Source organism: Pieris rapae, chromosome 1, assembly GCF_905147795.1.
Source record: "Pieris rapae chromosome 1, ilPieRapa1.1, whole genome shotgun sequence".
Lineage (NCBI taxonomy): Eukaryota > Metazoa > Arthropoda > Insecta > Lepidoptera > Pieridae > Pieris > Pieris rapae.
In genome coordinates, this window is record NC_059509.1 from 8,502,188 (window position 1) to 8,516,170 (window position 13,983).

Genomic DNA, 13,983 nt, shown 5'->3' on the forward strand with positions numbered 1-13,983 from the left:
CGTCGAACCAGTCTTCGGAGGCGGTGAACGGTGGCCTTGGCGCGTGACGCGGCGACGGGCGGCTACTATGTCGCGTGGCGAATGGCGCCCGAACATTTATTCGCTTGTGGATTCAAATTGTTGAGTATTTATGTAGCCTCTGTCTACAGGGTTCTCTATGGGCGGTTATCTCAGTGACAATTGATTCAGCCAACAGGTTAAGAATAGTAAAATTACCCAGTTTTCATACAGGTAATTCAATGTATACGACTGCGTGCTCATATTTCACCGTGTCTCCTGCTGATGGAGGGCAAATCTTTGTTTTTATTTTAATTATAATTAGTATGTACTCAAAGATGCCAAGTGGAACATGGTGTAATGGTTGCAGCTCCTTACAAAATGTTTGTAAAGCAAAAAACTTGGCGATTAAAAAGAGTGGCGGAGAGTTTATTGCCAGTTCTTCTCTTCCATTCTACGCCCTTAATTTGGGAGCTGCCAGTAAATTTAAAATAAGAAGTATTTAGTACTTTATAAGTGTACATTGTTTGCCAAAATGAATAAATAATTTTGATTTGAATCGACTGTCATTGTATAAAAATTCACCATTTAATTTTTTTCTCTTTATTTATTTTAAAAACGAATAAGTAAACAAAATCTTAATAACTTAAATTAAAACAATGCATATAAATTACGAAATTATACCCTAATTAGTGCTTTGTTCTAACACTCAAAACATAATAACAAGCTCGAATCTCAACTACAAATCTTGCAACGTCCATTAAAATTATTGCACAAATACCTAGATAAGGGCATGGTTTTCCGACATATAATCTAATATAGTATCGCAATTAATTCATAATTATACTAATATATTATTGTGAAATAACTTTACGGATCTATTAATTCGAACGCGAATTCAAGGGTACTTAATTGGAACATTATTATACATGACTCAAGTAGGCTAAAATTTGCCCAGCTCCGATAATATGGTAAAAATAATTATTATTTGGAAATTCACAAGAAAAATATTTAAATAAAAGTTTATTGCTTCAGTTAGCAAATAACAGCAGCTCTCACAGCCATTTGAATATGTCAGACATATTATTCTTTTATATTAAATAATAAAAATAGTCTGCTGGCTGTGAGAGCAAAAGGTTGTTGTCAAACACAATCCTCCCACAATACTAAATAGTTATTGTTTATTTAATTGGCTAATTATTTTTCATGGCTAATTGACTCCTGAAGATTGAACATAAATCCAAAAAATTAAATTATAAAAAATTTAAAATAATCTAGAACATACAAGAATTAGTTTATAGTTTTGTATGAAACTTACATAATGCTCGTTAAAAAAATAACTCTACACTTGGGGAGTGAGCAAGTTATAAAATTATTAATCAAGCCTGACCATGGGCACGCGTGACTTGAGTCAAGGCTGTGTCATGTAATGAAATGTTTGTAACTAGCACTAATAAAATATTCTGTTATCTAACACAATTACATATCATTTCGTTATTAAATCTTTCAGTCACGAAGCGATGAAATTATTTGCAGTTGGTATGCCAATTATGTTTTAACACACGATTCTAGTTCTCATTCTCTTTAATGAGAAACATTTATCGGGGCAACGTTCAAAAACGGAATTGCCTTATGATTCCTTGCTTGTAAAGGTTAAAAATAACTGCAATGCAGATAATTTTTGAAAATATAAGTTCTTATTTTAAAATGTCTTTATTTTAAAATTTTATTTTAAAATTTAAAAAAAATCTTATTTTACATACAATAAAATAAACATTTAATAAAATGACAAGCAATGAATGCTTCCGTTACACTGATTTGGGAAAACAAAAAATATTCGCCTTGTGAATAAATTTCCTATATTTACAAAGATAATGTTCAAATTGATCGAAAATTAGGCCAAAGTCTGCAATAAATAACTTTGAAAGAATTCTTAAACATGTACCAATAAAAAATAATGTAGACATGTCTTATATTTGTTACTAAAACTTTCTTTTAGGAAACAGTATTCAATTGGTTATGACGGAACTTCGCACGACTGATTAACGAAGAAAACTAATTGTCCATTGTATTTCCCTCATTAACAGTTACTTCCCGATAAAATATACTTCTGATTGAATATATTAATGGCGCTTGGAGCAGTCCATTTTCAGGGTCTATTTTATTGATCATGCTTTAAGAAGAAAAGGATAAAATTAATCTAACTTAACTTGAAACGTGGAACGTTTTTGTTTTACCAGTAAATTAAGTCTTTTAATTCTACGTTACTTCTGTACCGCTTACCATTCTCTTTGCCACTTATCATGCGTGTTAACCACAAAACCCTGAATACGCAACATTCATATTCTGTTGGCTAAATTATTTGTTCTCAAACATTCCTATAAGCTTAGTGGAAATTATAAGCGATGATCTAAGTGCTTGTCTAAACATGTGAAAAAAAATTTTTCTCATAAAACTTATGTATTTTGCTAAAACTTTTTAATTTATTCATCGATTTATGTACATAATGGATAATGAATAAATACGCATTTATATGTGTTTTTAATCGTGAAAAACACAATATAATTTAATATTCAGGAATTAAACCATTATATAAATAAAACTTATGATCCTCATACTTTCGTTTACGGAAGGCGCGGCAAAGAAAGTAAAAGCGGTTCAGACGCGTCACTTCGGTACCGGCTCTATCATTCACATGTGAGGAAACAAGACTTCCTATAGCAAAAAGTGAGCCTTGAACGCTGTAGTTACTTTTAACACTGGATTTATCCATCTAAGAGAGTCGGAAGTGGTTTTTATAGAGTTTATCGTGGTCATAACTAAAGAGCCATTTCCTCTTCTACTTGATCCTAGAATTCGTACTTACATAAGCATTATCTATATATAATATAGATCTTCTAAAATTTATATAAAAATACAAAATTATGAGTCCTCCAGGATAAAAAACATTTGGTAGGTTATTATTAATTGAATGTTCTTATTTTTGAGAATTGTTTTAACGGCAAGGACGCCTCACAATCGCTGGGATCCTTGGCACAAAACGTCTTCACGGATCACATCACCTGCCCATTGTTCCGAGAACGACCTACGTTCTTCTGTGTGAAGTCTCCTTTATTAGTTTGACACATCAATGCCGGATTTTAGGTTAAAACAATGTCGTGTTAGTTTGTATTTCTTAAGTAATCAATGTTATGATTTGCAAAAAGATAAGTTCTAATTCATATGTTTTAATAATGATAATAACACGGGTCTATACGCGGGAATAACTACAAATATATACATAATGTTTATAAAGACGGAGCAAACATTATTAATTATTTAAACATTTTTGATTTGAATTTGATAGAATATTTTTCTTTATCCCTTTATGAGCAAGTAGATAAGCCTTCTGTGTTTGGTTTTTTGTTGGATGCGTCATCATGTTTTGATACTCTATAATGGTGACTTTATTACCATATAGTTAAATAGTAAAAGCAAGTAACGTTTGCCAATAAAAAAGAGGTTCAGGTGGACAGGCTCAAGATTAGAAATTTAAGTCATTTCGTTCGATACTTTAATTACAAGTATGCTTTGATAAATTTTGCATGAACTTTACATTTTAAACCTTTCGATACTTCCTGATATAGAACCTTTTTAAGCGGTAACCTTGGTAATCCATTACATCACTTACAAAGGGTGACCCAAGCTGAACTTTACAAACTTACACAAAGCAATGTTTACATTGTAAGCCGCTAATTAGTAACTCAAGTCAAAATATGTTATATAGTGTTGCGTATTTTCTGTGAACACAATTGCTTGCATGTCTTTTTAAAAATTAGATAAATATGTACTTCCAGTTTTCTTTTTTTCTTTTACAGGTTATTATCAGACTGGAATCATTTAATACTGTTATTATATTTTATAATCTAAATACTTTAATAATTATTTTTAGTGATGTGGATGACTTTGCTTTGTCTAAAAGTAAGATTTCTTTTACTTTTTAATTCACGTGAAATTTATTTCTAGCATTAATTATATGTATGTACAGCAAGAATGTAAAAAATGCGAAAGCTCGACTTTAATAGGTTTAACTTTCAATATACCCATGATAAAGTGATTATGCAAATTACTGATTAATAAAATGGCAACTTAATACGAAAATGTAAAGATTATAGCCGTCATTTATCACACAGAATTATTTGTCAACCGATCCAAACAATAGAGTTCACGCGGCGAGAATCGATCCCACTGACCTTGGCCACTCCCACTGAACCATTGATATGTGAAACAGGATGCAGGCGTCACGACATTTTTGCCATGCATTAATGTAATGTCAAAGTGAGATATCAAGGTTTTAATTATAAAATTTTTGTTCATACTTTAGCGCTCATTTTGTGCTTAGTTAAAAATGTTTTGAAAGTTTCAACTCCTGTTTTCCTTAATGTTTTTAAAAAGTAGTAGTACTTACTTAAATATTACTCCTATGGTTAGCAACGCCTTGCTCTGCTAGAGTCCTTAATATATTATTATATATTTTGAAGCATAATACAAACATTACACATTTCAATTTATGCCAATTATATAAAGACGACTAAATTAAGATAATAATTTAAATTACGTTAGTTTATTTAGAATAAGTTAGAATTTGACCTTTTAGTAGAATATCTTTGCTGTGAAATCATATAATTGACCTAAAAATTTGCCGATGTCTAAAGGTTATTTGCCAATTTAAACGCTGAGAACTTCGATATCAATATAAAATCTTTCGAACTATTATACTTATCAAGTTTGACTTGTTACAAGACATATAAGACGTTATTACGTTTTCTTAGATTTGTATTATTTTATTAACTTAACTCGAGTACTTTGTGGTCGTCAAGAATCTACTACATTTTGTTTAAATACGTATGTATATTTTTAATGAAGCTTTATATAATAATAATAAGAATTAAATCTGATCTATTCCATTAAATCATCTTTTATAATAGGACTTTATATCTTGAGTCTTTTATCCAAACCTTTTCGAACTTCTTTAAGCTTATTGAAATTCAACTTAAAATCCTTTAATAAAGTACTACAAGAACTAATGAATGGAACTAAGGAATGCCTAAGTTTGACAAATTTACTATGTATAAAACAGCTTTATGTCATAAATGGTGTGATATACAACGAATCAAAAATGCAAAGCTAAATTTAAGCTCTACATTTTTATAACGTACATTTAGTAGTAGTGAACTCCACACATTTTTACGCAATCATTTACCATAGTAGTTAAAGATTCACTATTACGACATCAGTCATATTTCGTCAATTAGAGACTTAACAGCAGTTAAAGTTCACGCAAAATCACCTGTGGGCGTTATTTATAACTGTGTTATTATTCATGTCTGATTTATTTAATAACGGTCTTGAAAATTGGTATTACAAAACAATAGATATACGATTAATTAAAATTCCTTAAAGATATCGTTAAAAATTGTAATGTTACATGTCTTAAAAATAAGAATAATCACTGTAATTATCGTTTGATATATAAAGTTTGGTTTGGCCACGTCATTCAAAATTGTGAAATAACATTTGGTTTATATAAAATTGAAGGTGTAGAATCACAACAGAAAAATAAAAATCAAAATAGATGTTTTTGTTATAGTTTAGTCTATTATAGTTTAAACTGATCGATTCAGATAAATTTAGACTTAAGCAACGCCCGTCCAAAATGCCGAAAATTAAATAAACAGAATCACTATTCATTACTTCAACAGGAATAGTATTCATTTATGAAAGTATCCTATTCTTAGTTACACTTATCAGATAATGATGAAAAATTCTATTGCTGTCGTTCCTAAATTATTAAAATTTAGTCTAGTTTAGAGATTTCTATATAAGAATTAGAAGGTTGCTTTCTCAAAAAATTTATGTAATAGATAGCAAATGTCGTATGAGATTCTATTAGTCAAACAAACAATGGCGCCAATTAAGGCAATATTCGATTGATGATTATGATAAATAAATAACAATGGACTATTTATCTAAATCAATCAGGGTCTTACTAATATGGTATGGGTCAATATATACTTACGTTTGTTTCGTTTTCATTATTAAAAATGTTCTCAACAAACTAGTAATGCTGTTCAGTTAAAGCAAATTGAAAAAAATCAATAATAGAACACATTCATGGATAATTGTGTACCAAAAATGGTAATCATGTTAACTGCTGAGAAACAGCGTTTGTATTAGCAGAGATTACATTGTCATCTTTACTTTCACTGCTATTCACATGTGATACTTAACAGTGGTGCAAATTACATCTCAAATTACGTATTTTGCGTAATATTGTTATGCTAATTGCAGGGGCAAAATTATTAAATCAAAACATATACCTCTACGGCGTAGCGCGTTGCATGATATTACGTAGCAATCACTAGATCAAATTGTAAGGGATAACGCGGATAAAAGATTAGTTAGTTTATAAACAAAACGGGTAAAGTAGCTTCAGAATATTTTGTCACGTACTAAAGATTTTACTGTTTAGGAATGTTGTGGTCAAAATAAGGCTGTTAAAATTAACAAACGGTTTATCTATTTCAGCTTATATAAGCAACTACTCGCATTTGAAACAATATGTATGTTATTTTACAAACAAAATGAAATGTCTTTCTCTAGTTTGTTCTTCGAAATGTCAAAGTATATTTATAAAATAAATTTAACATTTCGTATCGTAGCTCATATGAAATTCATGAACTTCCTGCTTGCAGCGTTAAATTCTATTTACATCTTAAAGGATTTTAGCGTATTGTTCTCATAGCTTAAGTGTGTGCTACATTGTGTGTATATACTACTGCCTTGTACTAATAGAAATAAGAAAAATATATCTGACTAGAGTTACGTAAATAATAGACAATATATTTATGATTATCATATGTTTAAAAACATATTTTTTACTTAAATGGGTTCCCAAATCTTACACATTGTAATGCATAATGAAAAAAACATTTTTATTATTATTAAATCAGAAAAGTGCGTTAAGTTATGGCTGCCTTGTGTGAATTTTTATTACATAACAGGGGGCTAACGGGTAGGGTTATCTGATGTTATAAGTGATACCATGGATAATGCCAGAAGGCTTTCTTTTTTCATGCGTTTGTACCTATTATTATTTTTATCTAAAAAAACATTCAAGGACACGTCTCTATATATTTAGAAATAGTCAAAATCGAAAGACTATTTGAGTATTATTATTATGAAAAATGGGTATTACGTATTTAATACAATGCAATTTAACGGTACTTAATATGAATATTACAAGACAATGTCATATACTAAATATATAGTTTAGTCAAAAATCTCATAGCGTGCACAATTAGGAACGTGTGACAGCCCTCTAATACAGGAACAATCGCAAATACGGAACACGACTGTGGGCCGAATCGGCCCAAGTAATCTGTAATAAAACACAGGAGCAACTTAAGCTAACCCACGTGCGAGCTCATCAGATAAATATACATTTGCATATATTGACAGTCTCAATCTTATAAGAATAACTGCCTCACAGCTTTCTATTCAAAATTGATCACTAAACGGAAGCACTAAGGTGTTTGAACTAAACTGGTTGAATAATTAAAGCGACCAGTGTTTGTGTCACGAAAGCGTCGCATGCGCAAATTGCGTTAGATCTTAATTGAATTCTTACGAGTTGTTAGATTTTTTTTGTAAAATTAGATCGAGCACGCGAAGTATTAAATGATGCATTTAAATTAGAAAAGGGACCGTGAAAATGGCTATTCGCATTGCGTGGTACTAAAATATAATGAACGATCGTCTTATGCAGTAAATTTATGCTAGGATTGTTTAAAAAGATTACTATATATGGAGTAGACATATTTCTTTAAAAGAAAGATCTGAATATACCTGATAACTCATGAATAAATTATACTACAAATATATTAAATATAGTCGAAAATAATGGGTCTTACAAAATCTATCACGTTAATATTTTTTGCAACATAGCATAACTACTATTCAAAAAATATTCTGTATTACAATCATTTCATAACGTCTGAGACAAATTCGTTGGCACTGACCGGTGCCCAATAGGATCGCTTGCAAAAGCCTACCTCAATGTCGCCCTACTTTCCTTACTGTAACCAAAGATAAGTGGACAATAACAAATAATTATGTCATACACATTCAATGAAAATTAGTTCTAAATGCCAGATATTAAAGTGCAAAGTTGAGTTGAATTGAAATTATGATATTAAATATTTTGTAATCGATCCTTTTTCTGCAACTTGATTTACTTGAAATGTTAAAATAAATGTCGCAACATAATACTTAGTTTAGCTTGAAGCTTGAAGCTTATTGGCGTTTCTATTATGTAGACTTGAGGTGCTAATGAATACCTTAAAATTACGGGAAAGCTTTTGTCGTTTTTATTTAGAACACCAAATTTAAAGTTTCTCACAAAATACATAATTTACAGTTTTATATGTATAGATAGGGTTGGCAATTATATTATAATGTTGGTAAAACCATAGAGAGCAAAACTAAGTACAGCAATCATTGAAGTAAACTATAAATATCGGAGCACGTTTATGATACCCTTGAAAAGAGTACATTCATTTAACAATCGAGCAATCACATACAAATTGCTAGCTACTGTGCTACGTTTAACAAAAACCAAGGTTGCTTCAGCTATTGTACGACATACTGGCACACTATGTTTCCTACAAACCAACAAAGCTCTGAGATATCGATAAGAAGACAATAAACAATAACATTCAGATATTGCTGTTGCAAAATCTAGTGGCCGTGGATGAGGTTTATACGATGCCATAGTAATGTACGAGAAGATGTTTGATGATAATTATTTAATTTATGAAATCATGTGTGATATTCACAAATATTTTAAATAAAACGTTTTTTTTGGGTTTACAGTATTGTATGATTGTACTGAATTTATAATATGTTTCCATGTGTAACTGTAACCTGTTTAATATATTATTTTATCTTCCTTGGTAGTATTTCATTAAAAAAATAAAATTGAGGAAATTAAAAACTGAATAAAAGAGTTCTATAACTGCATAACTACTAAGTAGTAAAACTGAACATATTATGCTTATTCTATAAACCAAATATTAACTGTTGAATCGCCAAAGTGCAATAGTATATTGTTTTGACGCGTGCCAATTTGAAATCACGCGTGGGTTGTTTAAGTCTTTATTTGTGAGGCTGGTCTGCGAATTGGATCAACTGCCAGGTGGGCAAGGCAATTCATATTGTTTCGCAATGACACTAAGCTAACATTGTATTTAGATTAATACGATGACGCCTTTGCCGAGTCGTTTTACCCTTTATTGACTGCTAGTCGAAATATGTACAAGTTTTGGGTTGAGTCGATGACTTTAGAACATTGATATTATTATTAACGTATGGAACACGGTTCTAAAATATATTTTTATATTATTTATAGATAAAAGAAAAGTAAATATATGTTATGGTTATATTAATATATATTCGTCACAGACATAATATTTATTAATTAAATTAAGATGAATAAATAGAACTAGAAAAATTAATGGTCAAACCTGTATTTTAACGAACCAGTATTTAGATACTGACTAAGAAATTATTATCAAAAATAATAAAAAATAAAGTAATTCAAAAAGTTAACTTACAGTACAATATATAGGAAAATAATTCAAGGAAGACTATGAGCAATCCTTTTAGCAATTTATAACACGAAACAGTGGGCAAATCGACGTCCTATAAAACAATGTTGAGAGTTAGTCGTTTTCCTATCAGCGCTGGACTAGCCCTTTTAATTCCAATTATTAGAGGGAATGTTCGATCTTTATTGTGCACCGGTACATAGATCGAGACTAATTAGCGAGGGTAAGGCGGTATCATTAAAATGGTGAAATTCGTGTGTGCATCTGATAGTGGCGACATTTCCGTGTTACTTTTGAATTGTGGGTTTAATGCAAATTTAATACTGAAATATCTGAGCTAACTAAAGGAAAATAAGCAATTATTATTGAATCAACAATTCTGAAATATAATATTGCAAATTCATTTCATATAGCTTTCGTTTAGGTGTTTGCCTTTTCAAAACTATTTTAAAAATTTTAAAGTAGTTATTTATGTACACGTAATTTGGGTATTATTTTAGAATCTTTACAAGATATTTAAGCAAATGTCATTATTTATACTAGTCGTTATGTATCATAAGCCTGCCTGGCTAATGTGTAAGGATATTACGAGTTAAGTCTCGGCTCTGAATATAACTTTTAGGTCTGAAAAATAGCCAGCCGGTCAAAATGGCATGGTGTTACTAGCAAGCAATAAATCTAACGTGAAATCTCTTTTGCTTCCGTGTCATTACTGGCCACACCAGGTGTCGCGATCACATCGACGTGCGGCCGAGTTGAGTTCTATGGAAAATGAAAATAAAAGTTTTGTTTGTGGATAAGGAGGTACTAATCCAACAGTTTTTATACTAATTAGGAATGAAATGCTTTCTCGAATACTATTTCTCATTAATACAATTAAATTATTTGGATTATTGAATAGATTTAGATTAGACGTTATTAACTTAGACGTTCTGAATCTCAGGACAAATCTTACTAATTGAAGCGTCGATAAAATTTATACACGAAATATATATAGGACTGGGCCAGCTTCAAGACTGTCTTCGTTAAAGCAATCAAATAGAAATATGATATAACAATTAACTAGAAATCGATTAATAGCCGTTACTTTTAAATGTTCTCATGCAAATTTTTACGCAAGTTCTCGTTAAGCAAGCGGTCATAATCAAATCAGTTACGGGGGCATTTGCACGCATTGTTGCTACATATGACATTACGCTTTCACTTACATCTGATAAGACTGCCCTACACTTATCTGACCTTCTACATATTTAGAACAAGTGCTGGTCAAAACACGAGTTTATATGCATAATATTCAGTACTTTTAATAATACATCATTCAACATTTAATAACGTTAAAATAACTATCTGAATCTTATTGGTTAGTTACTCAATTCAATTTCAAAAATTCTTTATTCAATGTTCAATAACAATGAAAATGCTACATGTCCAGTGCACATTAATTCCTGGAATGTAACAAACTTATAACTAAATACGTTTTTTTTAAAGCCGTTTTGCTTTTTTTTAAAAACTTATAAGAAAAAACAGATAAAAACTATAGTTATAAATTTCGAAGTTTAGCATTAATAATGAGGTAAACTGGGAACTATGCAATCTTTAGATGAGATTTGCAATTTTTGACATATCTAAGTTAGGTTAGTTACTGATCCTTGTAGTGGCGACTTTTCGTAAACTGTTACTATAGCAGTGAATTATAGAACTATTATTTAATTATTAAATTCTCTATTTTACTCATTCGTGATTTGCGCAAGTGCAATTATCTTGCAAAAGATCGAAAATATAAAAGGTAATTAACAAGCGTAATTAGTTTGGATAAAATATATTCGTTTGTGACATAAATAATTCCATTTTGGATTCCAAAACAGCATAGCGTAAGTCAAAGCATTGAAAAAGTATTTCAATGCTTTTTTTTTTAATTGACCGATCCTTCTAAAAGTCGTATTGGTTTGAATTTAATGGATACCTGGTTTTACACATACAGAACGATGGACAGGATAAACGAGATTTTAATTTAACATTAAAACATTTCATAACTCTAACTAAATAAAGTATATCAAACACTTTTCTAATCTAATTATATAAATCAGAAGACCTGAAAGAGCTAGAGAATATGAAGAAATAGTGAAAATCTAATCACACTATTGGAGTATTATCATGATGAAAAATTGGTAATAACGTATTTAACACAATGCAATTTAACGGCACTTAATATGAATATTACAAGAGAATGCCATAAACATAATAATTTAGAATGTCAGACCGAAGGGAATCTAGGGCAGCCACGTGCCTATCTTGATCCAGCCAAGCCTAGACAAACTTGTAGAGGCATTTTGCAATGCGTATTAATCATGGCGTAGGTTGAAATATGTTTGATACCTTTAATGCGATAAAGTATTTTTGGTACCATTTTAATTTAATACACTTAGAGAACTCTAAAAGGATTATGATATTTTTGGTATAAAAAGACCAATAACTTTGGAACTGCCGAACTTTCGCAATGCAAAACGTCAATCAGTTCAATCAGCTTTGAAGTTTTCAAAGTGTAAATTAGTTAGACCAACAAGCACAGTTTTAAATTCATAATACAATATGGATTATAGTCTTACCTCATTCCATCAAATCCATCATCAGATCCGTTGATAGTGAGTACGGGCGCACGCGCGTAGGCCTTCGCTACACGACGATTCTTTTCGAAAACTATCACTTTGGCCCATATTTCGTCGTCTATTTGTGTCCATTTGTCTAAAACTTCTTGTATGTGTTCCTGTAAATAAAATAATATTCATATAAGTCATAAAAACTGCGTAATTGATTGAATTTACAAAATGTCGTAAAATTACTTTCTAAAATATTTCCTGACAGTTTCTTTTTATCTGTGAATTCTTTTTTGCTTGTTTATATTTAAAATATAAAACAATTAAAATTATTTTTCAATTTAAGAAGTTAATACGTATAAACAAAAAATATTTTCGGTATTCTATAAAATTAACTAGGCGTGAACCTAAGCATTTATGATTACAAAAATATAACCTTGCATTATTCCTAAATGTTTTTAACAGATATTAAAAATTCCCAGTGAGGAAACTTTGTCGTAATCAGATGACATCGCCCCTGTTTGCCCGCGCAACTTTATGCTCTAGTAAATTGTTAGACCAAAACCATACATTCAATGCCTTTGCTACTTAATATCAGCTTAAGCAATGGTCGTATGAATTACAGTAAGATACTGAAGAATACTTTTTGTTCAACTAAAAAAATAAAACCGGCCCCGCGGAATACTCGAAGACGGCTAGACCAAATAAATTAAGAAAATACTTGACTTTCTTAATTTATTCCTTTCATTCTGAGGGAGGTTTTCATAATGGAGAGAAGAATTGTAAAAATACACGAAAAACCTTAAGTCTAGAGTCTCTATAGGGTAGCAAAATGTTCCATATGTAGCTACTAAAAGTTAGGCTTAGCAAAAATAAAATTTTAAAGGGAATGATGCTACTAGTACAATAAATTTACTTTTCTTATAAATAGAAAATTTAATACATACTATATCGTCTGACCACTGTAACTCGTCACATATGTAGGCCTTTTGGGCAGTACATAACAAAACACTATTGGTGTTTTAAACCTCTCCAGAAATAGTTTTCTAAATCGGAAACTGTTGAAAGAAAGCCAGCCTACAGATGACAGACATGCTGAGCCTTGAGTGTGGATACCCAGCGTAACAAATCATCAAACGCTTTCGCCGTATGAATCGACCTCATTACTACATTCTGATAAATATTTTTGCTAATATCCAATTCATGCAAACCTAGTACATTGATATACTGAATATGGCTCGTTAGTGTCAAATGTTTTGTCCTTTTGGACAGTCAGTCATGCTTGATCATTGCCCTGATTTATGCGAAGATATTGTTACTCTATAAGGTAATGATGCCCACTGTATTGCTATGTCAGGAGTTTGCATCAAGTAATCAATGTGCATGGCTCTATTCTATATGAAGTATATTGCAATTTTTAAGCTCATAAAGAGATCAATGGAAATAAAGTATGTGTATTGAGCTATTTGAGTCACGACCTCCTACGAATGATGGCTATTCTTTCATTCATTGTTCATGGAGTAACAAAAGATTGAGTATGTATGATATTGTAATTTTATTTGTAGCTTAGGGCTATGTAAAATACATTAAGAAAGGTCAGGTTTAAAGTTGTTCTCACATTGATTCTACAATTATGAATTATGACATACGACATTTATATTTGATTTCATTCTAATTCCATTTTAGAATTTGTGAAATTAGTATCAGGTTGTGTCTCTGTATTATTTGTTTGTATTTTCATAGAA

At 30.5% G+C, this 13,983-nt stretch overlaps 1 protein-coding gene across 4 annotated transcripts in view; it reads right to left on the reverse strand.

Annotated features, from left to right (window-relative positions):
* Window positions 1–13,983, reverse strand: part of LOC111003893 — a 125,027-nt gene that overhangs the window by 26,019 nt on the left and 85,025 nt on the right. For all 4 annotated transcript variants that reach the window (XM_022274647.2, XM_022274649.2, XM_022274646.2 and 1 more), the window contains one exon: window positions 12,251–12,408. In XM_022274647.2, coding sequence (XP_022130339.2) covers window positions 12,251–12,408 — 158 coding nt within the window. The remainder of the gene's footprint in view (window positions 1–12,250; window positions 12,409–13,983) is intronic.